The sequence below is a fragment of the Crocuta crocuta genome, unplaced genomic scaffold, assembly GCF_008692635.1.
Source record: "Crocuta crocuta isolate KB4526 unplaced genomic scaffold, BGI_CrCroc_1.0 scaffold830, whole genome shotgun sequence".
Classification (NCBI taxonomy): Eukaryota; Metazoa; Chordata; class Mammalia; order Carnivora; family Hyaenidae; genus Crocuta; species Crocuta crocuta.
The window spans coordinates 1,115,801-1,139,937 of NW_027531513.1; the positions used below are offsets into that span (position 1 = coordinate 1,115,801).

The following is a 24,137-nucleotide window of genomic DNA, read 5'->3' on the forward strand; positions in this document are numbered from 1 at the left end:
TCAACCTAGGCATTATCTAGTCACTTTTTTCTATCCCTTGTATCTCATACTAAATATGTATGTATACAGGTAATGTTAACTTTAAAAGTAAAACTGCCAGTTATTTTACCAGCAAAAATGGGTTTATTTGGGAATAAAAGATAATTATAAGCCAGGACAAACAAGCTGGGACACAACCTTAGGCAAGTCTGGGCAACAAAGAGGAGGCATGCTTTTTAAAGGAGAAAAGGGGTATGTTGGGAAGGCTGTTAAACTGAAAGTCCACTGATGTAAACTGGGAGCTACAAGTATGGTGGCTTCTCATTGGCTGAGCCACTGCCCTGGATGAGATGGGGGTGGTGCTGAGGAAACTTTCTTCCTTGGGCTGGAGTAGTAGAGTGGTATCCATGTGCAAAGTCAAGTCATGACTTACAAGACCATGTGTAAGGTCAAGTCCCTCCTCTACTGTTGGGTCTGCAATTGACTACCAGTGGTAGGGTATGAGAGTTTCCCCTGGTCAAACCTCTTGACTCCATTTTAGTGAAATTTCCCTTTACTAATTTTCACAACACTATGTATTATAATTTAGGTAATGCTCTGGTAGAATCAACACGGAATTCTTGAAATTCTTTTCAACTCTAGAATGTAGTAAATTTATCATCATCACTTTGAATTAAAGTCTAATCAATATGCTGATATGTATATTTGCAATATTAATAAAGAATTATTACAGGAGGCTTAAATATTTGACTTAAGTATTTATCAGCTGGTCGTCTTTCATTCATTTATTCAACAACCATGTGCCAAGTCCTTGTCTAGGTTCTCGAAACACAGTGGTGAACAGGACAGAAAAAAAATCCTGCCCTAATAGAACTTATAGTGAAGACAGGAAACTTTTTAAGAAAACAAACAAATGCATTGTAATGTCATATGTAATCAGTACTTTGCATATACAGGAAACATATGGGGTACATTGCTGTTTTAGATGAGTTGGTCAGGGGACATATTTCTAAGGAGATGACATCTGTGCAGAGACATGAATAATGAGAAGATGATAGGGAAGAGCATTTTAGACAGAGGGAACAGTACGTGCAAAGACTGTGAGGTAAGAAAATGCTTGGTATTTTGAGGAGCACAAAGGAGGCAAATTCGGCTGAAATGGAGTATGCCAAGAGAGGAGTCCCAAATGAGACAGACTCATTAGGAGGAGTGTGGATGCTGTGGCAACCAGGATACCTTTTATATTGAGTGTAATGGGGCATTAGTAGCTGGGGAAGAAAATGATTTAACTGTACTTAAGAAAATCACCTTCCGTGTTTTGTAGAGACTAGACTGTAGGACGGCAGAACTAGAAGCAAGGAGGCTCGCTAGTTAAGGAGGCCATTGAGAGATTATGATAATTTGGACTAGGGCATGAAAACACCATTACCCATTTTTCTAGAAAGAGTTGAAGCATAACTATTATTATTATTATTTTAGTGAGTCTTAAATGCAGTTTGGGGCTAGAATTAATTTGTAAAGTGCAATGACATGTTTTTGAATATTTAGCTAAGTGACAGTCTAAGCAGACCTGAGCTGCTCTGACACCAGGGAAGGGGGTTTTTGCCTTTTTATTGTCTGTAGCTTCTTTCATGTAGCGCTGCTGACTTGTAAGATAGATGAAGCAACATTGCTCTGCAAGCTCATGATTTGTTACCGACATGAACTTGACAGCGTCACTGGGAAAGACATTTGATCTTCAATAGCCTATGAGACGTTCACCCTTCATGATGCAATTCTTGATCAGAAATAAAAATCCTTTTCAAACCTTTCCCAGGCCTTCCTTTGAGGTAGTGCCAACCATCGGTTCTAAACTTTAGTGGGCCTGAGAATCACCTGGAGAACATGTTAAAACCAGATTCTTGGACTCCACCTACCGCGTTTCTGTTTCTGTAGGTCTGGGGAGGGGCCTGAGATTTGATTGTCTAAGAAACTCGGGTTGTGCTGGTGTTGCAGGGCATTGGACTACACTTTGATTAGGAAAGAGCTGGACCAGATGTTTCCCATTTCTGGTTGCTTCAGTTGCCCGGCTTTCTTTTCATAATGCTGACATCATAGGGGGCTGCTCACTGCGGAGAACCTCAGGGGAATATGCTCAACACAGCCTTGGCCAAAACCTTCAACCCTTCTTGGTCAGCGTCTTTTGGGATCTGCTCATGCTTAGAATAAAATCACTGCACACTTTTCACCATTTCTGCCTGTTTTCTTTCCTGTTTTGTCCCTCTCTTCTGCATGGCCTGGTTTAGCTGAAGGTTCTCTTTGCAAGTTCTGCCAATTGCTTGTATGTCTACAAGCTACTCTCTTTCCCTCCCTCTATCTAACAAATTGCCTTTCTGATTCCCCTTCAGATCAATATTTACCACTCATCATTTCTCCTCATTTTATATGTATCTTTTAAAATATTTTTATAGCCCTGTAAAAATCCCATTTGTGATCCATCCTGTCTTTATCGCTTTACTATGCTTTTTCTTCATTTTCATTTAAGACCACAGTACGCTGACATCAGAAAACAAGTGATGCCCCTGTTATTATAAATCTGCTGACAAAATACATGAAATTTTCTAAAACATTGATTTCTCATGGCTCAATTGCTGTAGGTAGAAGACTATCTTTTGACCTCTTTGGATATTGGTTTGATGTATTACTTAGGATTTCCCAATGTATTAAAAAACTTTTTTTTCAGTTGAGGTATAATTTAAATTCAGTAGCATTCACCCTTTTAATGTACAGTTGAAAGAGTTTTGAAAAACACATACAGTTCTGTAACCCCCACCACAGATGAGGTGCAGAACAGTGCCTTCACCCCAGAAAGTTCCCTCTTACCCCTATACAGTACCCCTTCCCTCAGCCCTTGGCAACCACTCATCAGTTTCCCGTCCCCATAGTTTGGCCCTTTCCAGAATGTGGAATTAAAATGAAAACAGAAATGTTTTTATTACATTCAAACTTGAATTTAGTCCTTGCACTTAAAGAAGAATTCTAAAACCTGAGGCTATATAAATTTTTTGCCAAATATACTCAACTGTCCTTGTAATAAATATTTTGTTTTGTTTACTTTTTTAGAATAGAATGAATATGGAGCATGGCATTTCATGATTCTTTGGTTTCAGAATATTACTATCTTCAAAAATAGTCTTCCTTTTCTGTTTTCATTTTAAAAGAAAATGATTTTTAAAAACACTTTCTAAATATGTTCAGATGTGAAAGATTTTATTCATTTACTTACTATTTAAAAAACTAGATAAAAATTAAGTCAAGAAATAGATACCTTTTTTTAAAGATAGACAAACTGACATTTCTTTTCATCTTTTTTTTAATACAGGTGTTTGCTTCAGAATGGTAAGTCATCATAATCCGTTAACTATTTTCTTTTTTTGCCATTTTCTCCCTACTGATATTTCTACTCACAGAGATAGAGCAGTTTTCTACTTAGTGCTAACCCACTGCTTATTTTCTGTCCTTGACAGCAAATGAAGTATTTGTATTTCTTCCAAATTACTGCTTGAGATTTTTGATCAAAGCTATCTTTGAAAAGTAGTCTATTGAAAACATTTCAGCCTGCCTAGTTTTTAGTTAATGTTTTATAGTTTTTAGTTATAGTTTTATAGTTAATGTTTTTAGTTAATTTATATAAATTTCAAAAGTACCTCCACTGGGATAATCAGATTAAATGTTTTAGTTAGGTCTACAGAACATAAAGTATGGGATCTTCCCCTTGTTCTGTATGGAAAACGGTTTTCTGAAGTAATTCCCACTGTCAATTTATTTATTTATTTTTATAATGTCCTGTCTTTACTGAAAGAGGAATTTAGTAAAAACATACCATTTAAGTGAAGGTTCTTATAAACAGAGGTATGATTGTAGGTCAGATACACAATTTTTGTATTTTAGGAAAAATACAGCTACACAATTTCCTGTATTTTAGGAAAAAATTATTATCAGTCTGCATTTTTTGATGTTGGACTTTGTTTCTTGTATTTTCTCCTAAAACCAGTACACAGAAGATGAGGCTAGGAAAATTGGAGTGGTTGGCTGGGTGAAGAATACCAGCAAAGGCACTGTGACAGGCCAAGTACAAGGCCCTGAAGAGAAAGTCAACTCCATGTAAGTAGCAAGACTCAACACACTCATGCAATTTGTGAACTTATTTTAGTGTTTCGTTGGGCAGTAAGAATAGTATTGATGGACCAGATTCAGTTTGTAGATATAACTCAACTTGCATGCTTGTAGGCATGCCAACAAGAAAGTCCGCAGAGCTGGGAATGGAATTTGTACATGTCGGAATGGATTTCCCATTTGGGCAAGGCCCTCAAAAAGAACAATAGTGTCACTCCTTAATCTGTTTGAATTGTGTTCTGTCTCTTCTAACATGGGGGATACATCGGGACCCATATATCTCTTATCCGAAGTGGTCGTGAAGAAGCATAGTGCCTTTGGATTGTTCTTAAAGTTCTTAAAGTAGACTTCAAGGCCAAAAGGCCGCCCTCTCCTTTTTATTAAGTATCTTATTTATATAATTGTAGTTTTATTTTTGCTGTTGATGAAAGTATGGTCTGTGAGCTATATGGTTATGATAATGAGTCCTTGTATTCCAAAGGAGATCGGATTCAGTAACACAGAAAAAAGTGCCCTGTCGTATTCAAAGGCCTTCTTTTTTTGTAAGTTCCACTACTCTTCATAGTCTTTTTTTTTTTAATAAAAAAAGATAACATTTATTGAGTATTTGCAATGTTAGGCAATATGCTAAACACTTCACATAGGTTATCTCATTTAATCTACACAATAGGATCTTATACCCAATTTAACTTATTTTATTGTTTGCAACTTATCTTTGTTTTCATTACTATATGTCTTCACATTTCAAAAGTAATACTTTTTTGATTGTTGTAGTAAGTGAATAAGGTGCTGAGAGATAAAAAGATAAAACCAGTAATCTGCCCCTTCCCCTCTGCTTCCCTCCCCTTGATGGCACCTGTGCTTGTGGCTTTGTAAATACTTTCTGAAACTTTCTTTTTCACTTAAAACTATTTAAGCATTTAGTTAGGGTTTTGCTTGTTTTTACTGAAATGGAATACTTGATGCATATTTTTCGGTAACTAGTTTTTTCATTTTATAGACATTCATCAATCAGTAAATATATAACCACTGACTCCTTGTTTTCCCAATTTCTTTATGTGTAAGTACGCTCTTGGTGTTTGTGTGTAAAACTGTGCCCCAACTTGAAAAGTGGGGTCTAAGAGTTTAGTTTCATAAAATGTATTGTAACAGTTAATGAAAAACAATAATTATCAATACGAATGCCACAAAATGCATACAAGGAAAGATTCTGAGACTTATATTGTAAATGGTTCAATGGATGAGAAAGTGCCAAATGACTATGAGGTATTGAGAATACGGGCTGCAAGGAGGAGAGATGCTTACACCTATCATGTTATATCCTAATCCATGTTGTAGCAGGTTTTTGATCAATATCCTTAACATAAATACATGCTGCCCAATTTTTCTTTTCAACCCCTGTACACCTGGTTTTTCTTCTCAGTAGTAAAAGTGATCTATATTAGCAACTGGGTGGGTTTCCTCCCATATTTGTTTCCATATTCACCTTCTCATACACATCTGATCCACTACTGGCTATTTACTCAAAGAAAGTGAAAACACTAATTCAAAAAGATATATGCACCCTTATATTTATTGTGGCGTTATTTACAATAGCAAAATTATGGAAACAGCCCCCAAGTGTCTTTTGACAGATGAATGGATGAAGAGGGTGTGGTATATATATACAGTGGAATATCACTCAGCCATAAAAAAGAATGAAATCTTGCCATTTGCAACAACATGGATGGACCTAGAAAGTGTAATGCTAAGTGAAATATGTCAGAGAAAGACAAGTACATATGATTTCACTCATGTGTGGAATTTGAGAAACAGAACAAATAAATAAAGAGAAAAGAGACAAACCAAAAATCAGACTCTTAACCACAGAGAACAGATAGTTACCAGAGAGGAAGTGGGTGGGGGATGGGTGGAATAGGTGAAGGGGATTAAGAATTCACTTATCATGATGAGCACTGAATAATGTATAGAATCGCTGAATCACTATATCGTACACCTAATACTAATATATCGCTATATGTTAATTATACTGGAATTAAAAAACAAAAGAAAACAGGGGTGCCTGGGTGGCTCAGTCAGTAAGTGTCTGACTTCAGCTCAGGTCATGATTTCACAGTTTGTGAGTTTGAGCTCTGCATCAGGCTCTGTGCTCACAGCCTGGAGCCAATTTCAGATTCTGTGTCTTCGTCTCTCTGCCCCTCCCTCACTTGTGCTGTGTCTCTCTCTCTCAAAAATAAATAAGCATTAAAACAAAACAAAACAAACATACATCCCAGAAAATCTGTCCAAGTCAGATGGTAGAGCTTCAATTCATTCTTTTTAATGGCTGCTTAATAATTGACAAGTGTTAGTGTGCCATTATTGCTGACAATTCATTTTGTTTCTTTTTTTTCCCCAATAAGAGCAATGCCATAATAAACATTTTAGTGGTGATTTTATATTTGGGAGATAGATTCCCAGAAGTGCAGTTTCTTGGTTGACATATCTGTGTACTTTTACTTTTAAAAATATTTGTCAGATTGCTTCTCAAAACAGCTGTAAACAATTTACTTTTTTTTCTTCTTCATCCTGTAGGCAATTGGTATTATTGCTGTCTAATTTTTTTTTTTTTATCTGGTTGGGGGTAGAGTAATATGGTATTTTTTCACTGTAATTTGCATTTCTCTAATTACTGGTTATTTTGAGAGTCTTCATGCTTGTGTCTATGTGGGTTTATTCTCATGAACTCACTCCCTTTCACATCCTTCACCCATTTGTCTATGGGGCTGCTTGTCTCTTGCCAATGTTTAAGAGCTCTTTGTATATTGGTAATGATCACTAACTCATTATTTGTAATCTCTTTTGCAAGTATTTTCCCGGTTCTATCCTTTGCCTATTCATTAGTTCTGTTTATTGATGATAAATTTTTGCAACGTGAATTGTTTAATTTTTATAAACTCACATATAGCTCTCTTTTCTTTCTGGTTAAGAAATAGATTGTAAATGTTGTTCCCTAGGTTTCTTTCTACCTTTTTGATGCTTTATTTATTACATTAGGCATTTATTACATCTGGAATTTGCTTTTACTTAGAATATGAGACTGGGGGCTATTTTCTACCATAATGTAATAGCCAGTTGTGCCAGCACTATTATTAAATAATCGCTCTTTCCCCATCAAATTGAAATACATTTTTATCATATGTTAAAATCACATATCAACTGGATTCTATTTCTGGGTTCTGGGTTCTGTTCTCTTCCCTTAATAGATCTGTTTAGCTATTCCTAGACTAATATCCCATGTTGATTTAATTATACTGGCTTTATAGGTTATTTCCCTTCACTATTTTTTTCTTGGGCATTTATTTTCGTTCTAAACCTTAAGATACTTTTATCCATTTAATTGGAATTATATTTGTGTTTTTTTAAAACTTTCCTGATTGTCTGACAAGTATGCTCTTTAAAATAAACTTTAGGGGTGCCTGGCTGGCTCAGTCAGTAGAGCATTTAACTTTTGATATCAGGGATGTGAGTTCAAGCCTCACACTGGGTGTAGAGATCACTTAAAAATAAAATCTTTAAAAATATTTTTATTTTTTACAAGTTTTATATTTATAAAAAAATTATAAAGATATTACGAAGAGTTTCCATATACTTTCCACCCACTTTTCCCTATTAAAATTTTCCATTAGTATGATACATATGTTACAATTAATGAACCAGTAGTGATGTATTAGTATTAACTAAAGTTCATAGTTTATTCAGATTTCTGTAGCTTTTACCTAATGTTCTTTTTCTCTTTTAGGAGCCCATATTTTACTTGCTTTTTAATTCCACACTTTTATGGTATTAAGAGAATTGATATTAAATTTTCCCATCCAAGAATATGGATGTCTTTTCATTTTCTCAGATTTTTAAATTTATCCTTTAACATGGTTTTATGGTTATCATCATAAAGATTTTGTGCTTTCCTTGCTGACTCTATTCCTAAGTCTTTATGTTAGTTTGGGCTGCTGTAATGAAGTCCCATGGACTGGGTGGTTTATAAACAACAGAACTTCGTCTCTCACAGTTCTGAAGGCTGGAAGTCTGAGATTAGGCTGCCAGCATCATCAAGTGCTGGTGAGAGCCCCGGCTGAGTTGTTGACTACCGACTTTTCATTCTATCCTCATACGGCAGAAAGAGAGCTAGATGGCTCTCTGGTCTTTTGTTAAAAGGGCACCAATTCCATTCATGAGGTGACCACCCTCATGATCCAACTACCTCCCCAAAGCCCTACCTCCAAATACCATCCATGTGAATTTGGTGGGAGGGAACACATTCATTCTATAACAATATTTTATTGCCTTTTTCATGATTGTGTATGGAATATTATTCCCATTTCTGTTTCCCATGCTATAATGGGGAAAGCCTAATGACTTTTGTATATTTACCTTACATGAGAGTTACCTTATCAAATATTCTCATTAATTCTACTAAGTTTTTTTGGTGGGGGGTAAACTATAGTTATTGGATTTTGTAAGTATACAAGTGTGTAATTAGCAAAAATAATGTATCTTTTTTTCATTTCATTTGCCAGACCCATCAAGACAATGTTGAATAACAGCAATAATGGGCATCCCTGTCTGATTGTATTTGAAATGGTTTTGTTTCAGCAAGTTGAATAGTTTGCTGTTGATTTTTGTTAAATGTACTTTATCGCATCAAATTTCACTCTTGCATTCCTTGAATTAAACTCTGATTGGTCATGGAGTGTTATTCCTTTGAATCATAGCTGAATATTATTTGTCAATATTTTATTTAGAATTTTTACATCTATATTTGGGATTATGGTTTCCTCTAAACCTTTTTTTTTTATAATTTTTTTTAATGTTTTTTTTATTTATTCCTGAGAAAGAGAGACAGTGTGAGCAGGGGAGGGTCAAAGAGAGAGGGAGACACAGAATCTGAAACAGGCTCCAGACTCTGAGCTAGCTGTCNTGTTGGCTTCATAAAATATATTAGGAGATTTTCCATTTTTTTCCTTCATTCTGGAATAACTTGAATAATATTAGAATTTCTGTTATTAAGTTAGCTGAAACAAGTTATAAAATCACTTGGTCCTGGTACTTTCTCAATGGTGGGCTACTAAACACCTTTCTAATTGTTTTTTCTTACTTTTGGTTGTTTTTCTTTCTGTTATTATTACTATTTTTTATTTTAGAGAAAGTTTGTGACATTAGAGTAGAGAGACAGAGGAAGAGAGAGAATCCCAAGCAAACTCCACACTCCATGTGGAGCCTGATGTAGGGCTTGATCCCACGATCATGGTATCATGACCTGAACTGAAATTGAGCCAGTTGCTCAACAGACCGAGCCACCCAAGTGCCCCCCAATCTAGTCTGTTGTAATTGGTATGTTTGAGTTTTCTACTTTTCCCAGATTCATTTATGGTTTCCTAAGAAACTATCCAGTTTTTCTAGGTTTTCAAATTTCTTGCCATGGATTTTATATTTTAAAAATCCCTTTTGTATCTGTGGTTATATGTTCTATGAAAATTTCCCCATTTTATATAATTTTATTCTCTTCTTTTTCCTTAATTGGGTTCAGAAAGGAATTATCTATTGATATATTTTTAAAAAAACATTTTGGATTTATTGATCATTTCTACTTTTTTTTTTTTTGCCTTTCCAATCATTTAATTTCAACTTTCATCTTTACTCATTCCCTCTTTATTTCTTTGTTGATCTTTCTCTAAGTCTTCAACATGAGTTGTAGTTCTCTTTAGGTTTTTATTTATTTATTTTAAGAGAGAGAGAGTGCTAGTGGGGAAGGAACAGAGAGAATGGGAGAGAAAATACCAAGCAGGCTTCATGCTGTCAGCCTGGAGCCTGACTTAGGGCTTATCCGCAGGAAACTGTGAGATCATTTACTGAGCTGAAATCAAGAGTCAGACGCTTAATGAAATGAGTCACCCAGGTGCCCCTAGTTTTAGTCTTTTTAAGTTAGTAATGAAGGTGATTAAGCATTTGCCCCTAAATACAGCTTTTTGTTTGTTCCATAGGTTTTGGGTAAAAAGTGCTCTTTTCTTTGCTTTCTGGATAGTCTGAAAGTTCATTTTTAGTTCCTCTTTGAATAATAACCAACAGTATCCTAGATATGTATTTTTTAAAATATCCAGTGTCCTTCTCTATCTTTAATAGTGTTTTTTTGCCTTAAAGTTACTTTCTCTGGTATTAACAGAGTTATGTACACTTTATTCCTATATGTGTTTGCACAGGATATCTTTTTTCATTGTTTTATTTTCAATGTTTCTTTCTCATTGTGTGCTTTTGTTTGTTTTTATTGAAGTGGTTGATGGACAATGTTATTAGTTTCAAGTGTATTTCAACATATTTTATATGTGTATCTCATGTTTTTAAATTAGTGTATTTATCCATTTAAGCTTAATGGAATCACTCATTTTTAGAATTAAATGTTTATTTAACTATATTTCCCCCCCTTGCCTTATTAGTTCTGTTTTCCTTTTCTTTTTTCTAGCCTTCATTCAAAATGACTATTTTTTATTATCCCACTTTTTTTCTCTGTGAGAAGTTGTATATTCTTTTGTTTGTTTTACTGGTATTTTCCTAGAGATACAACACACAACCATAACTGCTCAAAAATTTAATATTAATTTGTGTCTTTACTCTTTTTTCTAACAATGCAACATCTATAGTGCCCTTTAAGTCCATTTAACTCACTATTTACTTAGATGCACAATTTTTAATTTTTACTTATTTTTTGGGGGGGGGGGCGGAGGGTCAGAGAAAGAGGGAGACACAGAATCTGAAGCAGGATCCAGGCTCTGAGCTGTCAGCACAGAGCCCGATGTGGGGCTTGAACCCACAAGCTGTGAGATCATGACCATGCTAATTTTAATGACCTATTTTAAAACTCATAAGAAATTATTTTTAGAAGTTAGTATTTTGGGTGGTATTCTGTATATTTGCCATTTTTGTTGCTCTTTTTTCCTTCCTAATTCTCTGGGCTTCTGTGTAGGAATATTTCCTTCCTGCCAACTAGTGTTCTTTAGTATTTTCCTTTGTTTGGGCAGCTGGTGATGTGTTATTTCAGTTTTGGTTTGTCTCTACATGTTTTTATTTTACCTTCATTCTTCAAAAACATCTTTGTTTCATGTAGACTCTAACATGGAAGCTGTTTTCTTTCTCAGTTTCCCTGTGGACACCATTACAGTGTCTAGCATCCAATGCTTTGTTGTGAAACTGGCTGCAGTTTTACACTTTGCTTCTTGAAAGCAATTTCGCTGTATTTAAGATGGAAACAATAGTAAAATTGCCAGTTTACAGTTGGTGATAATAAATACAACAGTAAGCCTGTCAGTTGGTTTAGGTGATTTTCTCCCATGATACTTCGTTGTCTGGGTATGTATGCAGTGGAGGCATGAAGTGGGGTTCATTCCGGGCTTGGCTGCTGCCAGCTATAAGGAGCAGAAGTGAGAGAGCAGGTGTGAGGGCATTTACAAGAGTGTGAATAGAATGATGACCCCTGAACTCTAGTTGGGACAAAATGAGAAATGAGCTGGAAGGAAATTGATGGGCAGCGAGAAATGATTGTCTTATTCAGTTGTGGGTCTAAGGAACTGTAACAACTTTCAGTGTTTTGTTGCACAATTCAGTCCCGGGATCAGCAGAGTCCGTGCAGAAAGGAAGGGATGGAAGGGGGATGTGGAGCATCTGTGATGTTTCCTGCCCACTGTGAGTGAGGTTCTAGTGTAGATGGGCTCTTGCACTGACTTTTTTTTTCTGTGTCCAGTGGTTTTTTAACCAGATTTCATCTGACTGTTGCTGAGTAGAACTTCCTCCAGCCGTCTGAAAAATTCTTGAAATTGTGCACATTTTGGTGTTGTCTTTTTTTTTTTTTTTTTTTTACTGCTTTTTATTATGGGGGTTTCAAGCAGATCCATGAATAGAGAGAATGGACGATGAACGCCATGTGTTTGGTACCTGGTTTCACTAACAATTTCTGGCATTCTTATTTCACATATTCCTACAACTTTTCTTTTACTTTTCTCATTGTTAGAGCACTAACGCAAATTTTCCATCATGTTTATGCACCAGTAAGTTACGTTGAGCAATACGAAACTGCCAATATTTGACAAAATTCTGAGCTACAGAACAGCAGTGTCACATTGTTGAATCTAAGACGTTTGTCTCTACTTTCCTCTAACAGAAACTCTTTATACCCATCAATATATTTTTCTAAACCCGACAGCAGATCTGTCTCCAAATGTCAGAGTGCAAAGTCTGTTACTCTTTCCCTGAGGCTTGTCTTCTCCCTCGGGGTCTGTGCCTGCTGGACAGCTGTCATTCTCATGCTTCCCTTTGTCCCTCTCCTGTGGAGTGCGCTCCTGCTTTCTCGGTCATATTTTCATCTTTCTTGACTTATTCCTTTGCTTGTTGAAGCCTAATTCTCCACCAGCTTCACAAGGAAAGATATGAGAGAGACAAAAAGTTTGGACCCTTGTCCACCTTCGTTTACATTCATACTTGATGGGTTGTTTGAGTTTTAAAATTGCAAACCCCCAAATCATCGCCCACTCGGAATTTTGAAGACATAGATCCATGACTTTTTGTGAGGCTGTTGAGAGATTCGATGTCATTCTCATACCAGGGATTGGAAATTGTATCTGTTTACTTTCCTCAGAAAGCTTTTTAGATATTTAGTGTATCCCTCTTTTTCTGCATTTCAGTCATCTGCCCAAGTGCATGTTTTCTTCTTATTTGAAATGCTGGGCTCTTGGAGGAGGAGAATTTCTGTCGGTCTTTGAAGATTTCTTTCCTGCTTTCTTGTCGGGTTTCCTTTTCTGAAACTTGCATGTGGACAACATCCTCTGATTTTCTTTTCTTCTTTTTCTTTCTTTTCTCTGTTAGCTTCCAAACGTTACTGTCTGGAAACTGTCTCAATTTTGTCTTCCAACACTCCGATTAATTTTGTTCCTGCTGCGATATTTTGTGTCCCCTTTGTAGTGTCTTGTTCTTGTTTTCTTCAGATCTCCCTGATGGTATTGGTGTGCATTTTTAAATTTTGTTTTCCTCTGCTTTTTGCATTGTTTCTGTTCCTCTTCTTTCACCCCTCCTTGCCTTTCCTTGTTTTTGTATTTTTGTTTGTTTGTTTGCATATTTTCCTTACAACCATATTTTCAGTAACTTACTCATAAATATGAACAGACAGTCAAGAATAAACAGACTTTAAAATGTTTTTTTCTTTTTTAATGTTTATTTTTTGAGAGAGAGGGAGACAGAATGTGAGTGGTGGAGGGGCAGAGAGAGGGAGACACAGAGTCCAAAGCGGTCTCCAGGCTCTGAGCTGTCAGCACGGAGCCCAGTGTGGGGTTTGAACCCATGAACTGTGAGGTCATGACCTGGGCCACAGTTGGATGCTTAACCGACTGAGCCATCCAAGTGCCCCAAGAATGAACAGACTTTTAAGGAAATTTTCCCTAAATTCTGGGGAAGAGATGGCATTTTTCTTGGGAAACCCCCCAAATGTTAAGTGTCTAGGTCTTGTCTTTCCTTCTGGGTGTCCCCAGGTCCCGAGTCTTGCATGGAGTTATGAGGTAAGCTGACTTGCTTCTCTGTGTTGTTGGTTCTGCAGGCAATTGGGCTGAAGCATCTTCGGTTTCTCTGTGTACTTATCATCCATCTGCTTTCCTTCTAATTTACTGAAATCTCTTGCTCACGTTACAGTTCTGTATCAGTTGGAACAATTTTCAGCTGCAAGTTAATAGAAAACCAGAACCTAGAGAGGATAAAACAAATGCGTTCATTTTTGTTGATAACAAGAAGTCTGGAGGTAGATGGTTACTGGCCTTGGTTCAAGTAGCTCGCTGATATCAGGGTCAATGTTTCTGCAGTTTGCTCAGCCTTTCCTTTGTGGTCAAAAAAAAGGAAAGTGCAGCTGCACAGAATATCCATAATTAAAGCCTGAAGAAGGCAAGATGGGATAATGCTTGTGTTGCTTTCCCTAAACTTGCCCAAACTTACATCTGCAGGTATTTCATTGGCTTATATAGGGTCATATAGATATTTCTTGCTACAAAGAAGCCTGAGAAATTGGTCTGCTATATTGATTCCCTGAACAAAATTGGTGTTCTCTTGGCCAGGAAGAAAGGGAGGGTAGTGGGTAGTGGATAGGCAATGAACGATGTCTGCTACATTTTTTGTGTTTTGATTCTATCATTTTATTTTATTTTTTAAATGTTTTATTTATTTTTATTTATTTCTAGGAGACAGAGAGAGAGTGTGAGCAGGGGAGGGTCAGAGAGAGAGGGAGACACAGACTCTGAAATAGGCTCCAGGCTCTGAGCTGGCAGTCAGCACAGAGCCTGATGCGGGGCTCGAACCCATGAACCGTGAGATCATGACCTAAGTGAAAGTCGGACACTTAACCGACTAAGCCACCCAGGCGCCCCTGTTTTATTTATTTTTGAGAGAGAGAGAGAAAGAGAGAGAACATGGGGGGTGGCAGAGGGTGGAACAGAGCATCCGAAGCAGGCTCTGCGCTGATAGCACAGAGCCCGATGTGGAGCTTGAACTCAGGAACGGGGAGATCATGACCTAAGCTGCATTTGGATGCTTATCTGACTAAGCCACCCAGGCGCCCTGATGCTATCATTCTGATGGGGTTTCAGGTAAAAGGAGATAAACGTGCTGAGTTTAACTGTACTGTGAAGATTACATGAGGAAATCCACATAAAGCACCTAGCACAGAGTTTGGCACAGAATAAAGAACAAATAAGCATTTGCTGTCATCAGGTGACCCGTGGTGCTCTCTCTCTGCACGTGCTCTTTAGTGGCAGTTGGACTGGCCAGGTGGAAATGCCACTGGGCTCTTGGATATGTGGGTCATCCCTGCAGAGAAACTGGGCTAGAGAAATAAATGTGGTTGTTGTCACTCTGTGGATAGCGTTTGAAGTTACATACATGGATGGGATTGCCTGGGAGAATTTGGTGATGGCAGGGAAGCAGGAAGCACATGGGAGAGAATGTAAATCAAGCTTAACCACCATTATAAATTGGAATGCCATTACAAATAAAAATATTTTGATGGTAGAGACTGAGTTTATTCTTTTAGCATCTACTGTGTGCAGTATACTGTTTAAAGTACTGAATTATCAACAGTTAAATCACACTAAAGAGAAGTTACAGAAATAGGTGGCAAAGTCAGACTACATGTGGTATATTTATAGTTAAATAAATATGGCCTTATTTCCTGCTGGTTGTTAAAAAAACTTTATTTTTTTATTTAAGAGTGCTGTGGCAATAGAAAATCAGAATTAAATTGTCTTTAAAAACATGGGTGTGGGGGCACCTGGGTAGCTCAGTTGGTTAAGGGTCCCACTTCGGCTCAGATCATGATCTCACCACTGGTGGGTTCGAGCCCCGCATCGGGCTCTGTGTTGACAGCTCAGAGCCTGGATCTTGCTTTGGATTCTGTGTCTCCCTCTCTCTGCTCGCCCCCTACTTGCACTCTCTCTCTCTCAAAAATGAATAAATATTGAAAAAATTAAAAACAAACTAACAAATATGGATGTGGTTTCATCCTAAGTTATTGAGATGTGGGATTCAACAGGGACCATCATTTAAAGGTGGCCTGGCTACGATTGTAGTAGCTCTGTTTTGTTCCTGGAAAGGCGCCAGCAGATCCCAGGACAGGCTGCAGATGTGTGCATTTTCTTCCCCTTCTGTGTTTCATTTGCTCAGAGAGAGTGACTGATGGCTTTCTTTTGCAAATTGCACTGTATGATTCCAATTGTGGTGGTAAGATTCGCCAACACTTTTTGATACACAGAAACCATTTGAGTCTATTGTTTTATGTTTACTTTTATTTTAAAGTTTATTTGTTTATTTTGAGAGAGATAGAGCAAAGAAAAGCCAGAGACAGAGGGAGAGAGAGAATCCTAAGCAGGCTCTAGATGCTGTCAGCACAGAGCCCAATTCGGGGCTCAATATCACAACTGTGATATCATGACCTGAGCTGAGTTCAAGGGTCGGATGCTTAATGAACTGAGCCACCCAGGTGTCCCTGAGTCTGTTGTCTCATTAGCTCCCAGCCCCCCAAATTAAATAAAAATATTTCCTATTTCTTGGTAACCATTTAAAATTAACATATACAGTTATAATTCTGAGCATTAACTTTTTTTCTAAGTTTATTTATTTATTTTGAGAGAGAGAGCATGTATGGGGAAGGGACAGAGAGAGAGAGGGAGAGAATCCCAAGTAGGCTCCATACTATCAGTGCATAGCTGGGCATAAACTTTTGACTACAGCTATACAAAATGTATTTTTCTTAAAAACTAAATAGTAATTCTGTAAAAAAAAACAAACAAACAAACCTCAAAACACAAAATATGAAAAACATTTGCATTTGGACACAGTGAGCCAAATTCTAAAATTAAAATTACACCTTGATTGCTATATATTTTTAAAACCATATGTCATGTATCTGTACTCTGCAGTTGGAAACATCATTGGGGGGCTGTAGTATATACTCAAGAGGGTGATCCAATCATTGTGTGGTCTGGAAAACTCTATCACAGTAGGGAATGCTTGAAGGCATTGAAAGTATTTGGACTGGAGGAAGAGTACTTGAGGGAATCATGATAGTTTATTTCAAGTATTAGAAGGGCTGATACATGGGAAAAGATAAGCTTTCTATGTTGCTCCACAAGGTGATAATTTTGATTATAGTAATGGATGAATCTGTTTATTTCAGTTCACCTTGACACAGAATTTTCCGATATATGGAAATTTATCAATAACTAGGAGTGGTCTACATCAGGGATTGACATACTGTGGTCTTGAGGCCAGATCTGGCCTATTGCCTGTTTTGTAAATAAAGGGTTATTGGAGCACAGCGATGCCCACTCATTCATGTTTTGTCTGCTGTTGCTTCTGTGTTACATTGGCAGAGTTAGCAATTGTAACAGAGATTGGATGACCACAAAGCCTCAAGTATTTACTATCTGTCTGTCCCTTTACAGAAAGAGCACCAGCTGATGGTGTAGATATCAGACAAGTCGAGGGTGTGGTAGAAGATGTAACTTATTGGATGGTAAATTAGTGTAGGTGACCTCACAGGTCCTGTCCGACTGAGATTCTATGGTTCTGTGCAGAGTTGACAATATACGTGTGCTTAAAATGTGTCCACATATTAAGAGTTAGAAGTAGGATAGAGGCATATTCTCCAATATGCTTGTGTTTGTCTCTTCCAGATATTTAGCATTTGTGTGAAACATGAATTTTAATAGCATTCTGCTTTCAAGACGAAATGCCATTGTTTTGAATTTCTGGTTGTTACAGCAGCGGATTGGAATTGAAGCAATCGATTTTGTAAACAGGTAGTGTCAGATTCACAGTTATTTAAAATTTTAAAAAATAACTCTTCTCAGGCAGACCATTCATGGCATGAATTTCTATGCAACCAGAATTACCAGTTTTTCCTTTTTCATCTGAGAATCTCAGAGCACTGAGCTAATATTTTTTATGCCTTATTCATTAAGGTTTCTTCTACAAAAAGATGAGATTTTTAAGAAAGTCTCTTTGTCCTGTGTGAGTGTGGGTGTGGGTGTGGGTGTGTTTTTTCATTGCATGTTCTATTGAAATACAGAAGACTTGGACGTTTTCTAAGAGACAGAAATTCACTGAGGAGCTGTAATTTTGGGAAAAAATTTTCGTGTGACCTGATTGATATAAATCATTCCAGTGGGAAATTAGAAACATGATAAAATATCGATGGGGGATTTGGAGTTCCCACATCATGTTTTAGGCCCCAAATCCTAAGTCATTTATTTTCCATTGGAATATAGCATCTGTATTAAAACTACTTAAATCTATGGTTTTTGCTTTAAAGTTTATATTTTAGTTATGTGAATTTTGTAAGATAATCAGATTTAAGGAATGTATAATGCAGTGGTAATGAACTTTTAAAAAAATTGATAGATTTTACTTTTAAGAGAAGTTTTATGTGTACAGAGAAGTCGCGTCAGAAAGTAGAGTTCCCATACATTCCCTCACCTCTGCCCCCACCCCACCCCCATTTTCCTCTATATTATGAAGATCTTAGGTTCGTGTAGCATATTGTTATGATTGATGAGCCAATATAGATACACTATTATGAAATAAAACCTATAGTTTACATTGGAGCTCATTCTTTGTGATGTAACGTTATTCCGTAGATTTTGACAAATGTAGAATGACACATACCCACCATTTTAGTATTATACAGAATAGGTCTACTGCCCTAAAAATACTGTTCCACCTATTTATTCTTCCCTCTCACTCCCCTAGCCCCTATCAATCAGTCATGTTTTTACTGTGTCCGTAGTTTCATTTTTTCCATAATGTCATATAGTTGGAATCATATGGTATTCAGTCTTCTCACGTGGGCCTCTTTCATTTGGAAATATGCTTTCAAGAATCCTCCATGTCTTTTCATGGCTTGAGAGTTCCTCCCTTCCATCCTTCTTTTGGAGTATGTGTGTGCGTGTGTGTGAGGGGTTGGAATTTATTTCAAAAACCAGATTTTATTTATTTTTTTAATTTTATTTTTAATGTTTTCTTTATTTCTAGGAGAGAGAGAGAGAGAGAGAGACAGCGCGAGCAGGGGAGGGTCAGAGAGAGAGGGAGTCACAGACTGAAACAGGCTCCAGGCTCTGAGCTGGCAGTCAGCACAGAGCCCAAAGCGGGGCTCGAACCCACGAACCGCGAGATCATGACCTAAGCGAAAGTCGGACGCTTAACCGACTAAGCCACCCAGGCGCCCCGCAAAAAACAGATTTTAGTTAGATGATAATTGTATAGTTAAAATTTTAAAGTTACAGAAATGTTGAATTTTTAAAGCTTCTTTTTAAGACTTTGCTTTTTTAGAGCAGTTGTAGGTTTATAATATTGAGAGGAAGGTATAACAATTTCCCCTGAATGCCTCCCCCAACACATGTATATCTTCCCCCGTTATCAATATCACTCACCAGAATGGCTTTTTTTATTTTTTTTAAACCAAAGATGGACTTGCATTGATACGTTGTAATAACAGGTCCACAGTTTACCTTAGGGTTCACTCTTGGTGTTATACATTTTATGGGTTTGGCTCATTTTTTTTTTTTTTTTTTGCTGAATTACATATTTCACTGTGTGGATGTACCACAGCACACAGTAAGCTTATCCATCAATTGTTGAAAGACATGTTGGTTGCTTCCAAGTTTGGCAGTTATGAATAAAATAAATAAATATAAATATAAATAAATAAAATAAAATAAATAAAATATACTTTTAAAGTATTTATTTTTAAATATTTTCAAGTTAACTTACATAAGAAAATGTGAGCATAAAATATTTTTTAAAAAGATATCTCAATTTTTCAGCAGCTTGAAACCTATTTCATTCTATCCACTACAAAATAAAAGTGTTATTTATTTTTTTAATTTGCAGAGGGTTTACGTGTATTCCAAAAACTCAAGTGATATAGAATTATATGGGCTAAAAGATGTAGGCCTTGCCTGTCTTTCTAATATCATAGTCTTACACATTTTTTTCTTATGTGTATAAAAACATGAGTATATGTTAAAAATACATATGGTATAATCCTGTTATTGTAAAACCTACAAATATATATGCCCATATGGTTACATTTATCTCATTATCATTTACAAAGATGGGATCATGTTATACCTACTATTCTGCAACTTTTAAACATTTCACATTTGTGTATTGTGGATATCTTTTTTTTTTTAAACTGAAATATAGTTGACCTACAATGTTACATTAGTTTCAGGTACACCAGAGTGATTTGACAAGTCTGTACTTACCCTGTGCTCCCCACAAGTGTAGCTACCGTCTGTCACCATACAACACTGTTGCAATATCATGGATATCTTTTCACGGCAGCAAATGTTCTTTCTAAATCACTGCAGAGTATTCTACTGTATGGATCTATCATAATTTAATCATTCATCGATTACTGGACATTCATATTGTTGCAATTCTTTGCTTTTTAAAAAATATTTATTTATTTTTGAGAGAGAGACAGAGAGTGAGTGGGGTAGGGGCAGAGAGAGGGAGACACAGAATCCAAAGCAGACTCCAGTTTGAACCCACAAGCTGTGAGATCATGACCTGAGCTGAAGTCAGATGTTTAAGTCACTGAGCCACCCAGATGTCCCTGCAATTTTTTTGCTCTTATGAATCTTGTTACCGTGAGCATCCATATTTATGTATGTATATCTTTTTCATTTACTCTACAAATATTTGTTTGATATCTACTATATGTGCCAGGTAGTTCCAGGTGCTGTAATTCAGCAGTGAGCCAGAGATGATGTTTAATTTCTTGGGCAGGGAGACCCATGATAAAAAAAAAAGAATAAATAAACTAGGTATTTTCAGATAGAGTAAATGCTGTGAAGGGAGTAGTGGTGGTTTTCCTGCTTCAGATGGGATGCAGGGGAGAGGTTTCCATGGAGGTGACATCTGAACTGAGAACTGCATGATGAAGAAGAGTTTGCCTGTGGATGGAGTCTGGGGATGTGGTGAGGACAGGGACAAGCAGCAGCACACCAGATGGGGCAGTGGGAACATCTGCCTGGAAGAGGCAGGGAGGGCACATATGTGTAGGGATCCTGAAAATGAGAAAACCAACTAAAATCGGTTTATTTTTTATTACCGCCCAATGCCAACAGTTCTAACCGATAAAATACTGCTCTCCACCGCCCTCCCCCCAACAATGCTGACATCGTGTATGTATCCCTATACTGTTTTTAAAAATTTTTTTTAATACTTAAGAGAGAGGAGAAATACAGACAGACACAGCTCGAGCAGGCGGGCAGCAGAGAGAGAGGGAGACACAGAATCTAAAGCAGGCTCCAGGCTCCCAGCTGTCAGCCCAGAGCCTGATGTGGGGCTTGAACCCATGAACTGTGAGATCATGACCTGAGCCAAAGTTGGACGCTTAACTGAGCCACTCAGGCACTCCCCTATACTGTATTTTATGAAGTGTTAATTCCTAGACATGAGTCAAATAATATATACCTTCTGAATGTAAATTGGGGGTTCAGTTTTGATTATAAAAATCATTAAGTAGTTTTCAGATAAATACTGAATAAACTAAGGACTTATGGATGAGGAAGTTTTGTTCTATGTACTTTTGTAAGTAAACAGTTGTATAGATTTAGGTAATTTAAGTGAATCAAGACAATTATAAAAATTAAGATGTGGAAATGAAATAAAGACATCCATAAATGAAAAAAAGACATCCACTGTCTAAAAAATACAGATACTGTTTTGATTCATAATGGAACTATTTCTCACTGCTTCTGTTTCTCTTTTGCTGGGGTATTAAAGTCAAGATCCTAGTGATTTTAGAAAATCCTCCAAATCAGGAAATTATAGAGCTGTGAGACTTCTTGAAGTTCACCTAATATTTTAACCCTATTAAGTTTCTTTTGGAACAGGCATCTCAATCATGTGAAGAAGGCGTACCTGCATGGGTGGTGGAGCTTAATTGCGGAAAGGGGCCTCAAAGAGTCATGAATCAGGCCCCTTATTGCTTGGGGGATAAGTTTTAATAGTTAAACTATTCTGTCATGATGATTTTTATTCAGCAGATATTTAGTATGTGCCTTCCCATGTCCCTGTGCTAGGTGCTGGGGGTACAAAGATGGTTAAAGGTATTGTGACAAGTCCAGTTGAACTGGGGAAGAAAATGGATGGGCCCTAGGAATGGAGTGTGGGGGTGGGGAAGAGGGAGGGGGAGAGTGGGAAGCAGGGGTGGGGAGGCCCCCAGCACAAGTGCGCCCCCTTCTGCCTTGGGGAACAGTCCAGGCCTTGTCTCTCTTCTGGCCTCCCCTCACTGGCTTTAGTCCCTCAGCCACAACATGCTCTTCCTCCCTTAGGACTTGTACAGAAGCCGCTCCCTCTACCTGGCATGGAAGCCTATTTAAATCTCCAAGCCTCTCTGATTATTCCCCACTCAGCCTGTGAAACCCTCTCACCTCATCCTCTGCTTCTTCCCCCCATTTACTACAGCTGTTAAGAAGAATTACTTAGTAATTAGAAAGAGAAAACTTTCAGTTGTAGGTGACTGGAAACCTGATCAACAGGTGGCGCAAATGAGCAGAGGTTGGTTCACTGCAGGTATAAGAGGAGGCTGGATGTGGGTGGGTATTGTAGTCATTTGCTCATTATGGGTGTTCGGGCTCTGGTCTGAAGGCTTCTCTTGCTCTTTCCCTCATGGTTGTAAAATACCCCCCCTCCCCCGGCTTCCATCGTCACCCACGTTCAAGGCTGAAGGAAGGGATGGCTTTGGGTCTATTCTTTTTTTGTCTTGGAAGCAAGCTTTCCCGGAAGCCTGAAGTACCTTTGCGTGTTTGTGCTATTTGCCATCTCTAGCTGTGATCAGCTTTTCCAGCAACTGGTATGGAAGGTAAATGTTTTATGTTCTTTTATGAGAGGCTTCGTGAGGTGCAGCCACAAGAGAAGACAGAGGAGCTTAGGGAAGAACACACATTTACTGTATTTTACAGGTCCTAGAGACAGAAGGTATGGCCTGCCACACGGGGTCACAGCGGTAAACACCAGCCGTTGGGAGCAAGGGAGGGTTAGGTCAGAGCCTGTTACTAGGATTTCCGAGGGTTAGGCAAGACTCGGCATGGTGAACAGTTTAGGATTGACTGGTTTCAAGAATTCCGGAAGGCTCTGGGTTTTAGTTGCCTGGTAGCTGACCCTGGGATGTTTAGGGAAAAGAATATTGCCTCCTGGGATGGAAGGGTAGGATAGAGGGCTCTGGATTGGTTAATTTGCATATTAAAGATGTACTCAAGGTTGACCTATCTGAGAATTGGCTAATCCCCAGGAGCAGCGGTCTTCCCCCTTCCCCCAGACAGAAGGTGTTTTAAGATGATAAAACATGATATACAGAAAGTAAAAAATAAATACAATACAATGAGGGAGAAGGGATAATGAGGACGCGTTGTTCTAATTACACCCCTCAACACTCCTTATGGAAAGGAATTGTCTGTCCTATTCTTCCTTGAAGCCCCCAATGCCTAGCACAGTACCTGGTACACAGAATGAAGGTTGGGTGACAAGTATGTCAGGAAAAGAAGGTTGAATAAGGACATTCCAGGAGAAGGGAATATTCAGTACAAAGCACTGAGCTGAAAGAGCCTCCTTAGTGTGTTTGGGGACAAGTGACTGGAAATAGGCAAATGACAGGGACTATTGGAAATTGAGGCTAGAAAGGTAGTTTGGAGGGGCCTCTGGATGGCTCAGTCGGTTAAGTATTTGACTCTTGGTTTTGGCTCAGGTCATGATTTCAAGGTTCATGAGTTTGCGCCCTGTGTCAGGCTTTGCGCTGATGGTGTGGAGCCTGCTTGGAATTCTCCACCCCCCTTTCCTCTGCTCAAGAGCACTCTCCCTCTCTCTCAATAAGTGAAAAAAGGAAAAAGGTAGTTCGGGGTCAAACTGTGAAAGCCCTTGAGTGTCAGGTTAATTTGTCCTTGCCTAGTATTAGCATTGGGGAGCCACTGAAGAGTCTCAGGCGAGGGAGTGACAGTAGGCTTTGTGGATTAGGATATTAAATGTGTTTGGTAGTGGGTGTAGGGACTGGTGTAAGAGTGACTGGATTCAGGGAAGCTAATTAACAATATACTGTGGTTCATTAGGGTAGAGTAAGAATAATATGGAGAATTGGGAGAATGTCATTTTTAAGTCCTCCTCTAGAACATGACCCTGGACCCGTAGCATCAGCATTATGTGGCAGCCTGTTAGAAGTGGAAATTCTTGGGCCCCTACGGAATCAGAATCCCTGGGGTAGGTTCAGCAATCTGTGTTTTAACAAGCCCTTCAGCTGACTCAAGCACCTGGAGCCGGAGAACCACTCCATAGCACAGTAGACACTTGAGGTGAAGAGCCATGCAGCGTATTAGAATCACCTGGGCAGCTTTTTTTTTTTTCCTTAACGAGGTTGGGCCCCACATCAGAGCAACTAAATC

The 24,137-nt window shown here is 37.9% G+C and overlaps 1 protein-coding gene across 1 annotated transcript in view; it reads left to right on the forward strand.

The window, feature by feature from the left end:
• Window positions 1–24,137, forward strand: part of ACYP2 (acylphosphatase 2) — a 158,249-nt gene that overhangs the window by 10,801 nt on the left and 123,311 nt on the right. Inside the window, exons 2-3 of the mRNA XM_077772345.1 lie at window positions 3,341–3,357; window positions 4,013–4,122. Coding sequence (XP_077628471.1) covers window positions 3,341–3,357; window positions 4,013–4,122 — 127 coding nt within the window. The remainder of the gene's footprint in view (window positions 1–3,340; window positions 3,358–4,012; window positions 4,123–24,137) is intronic.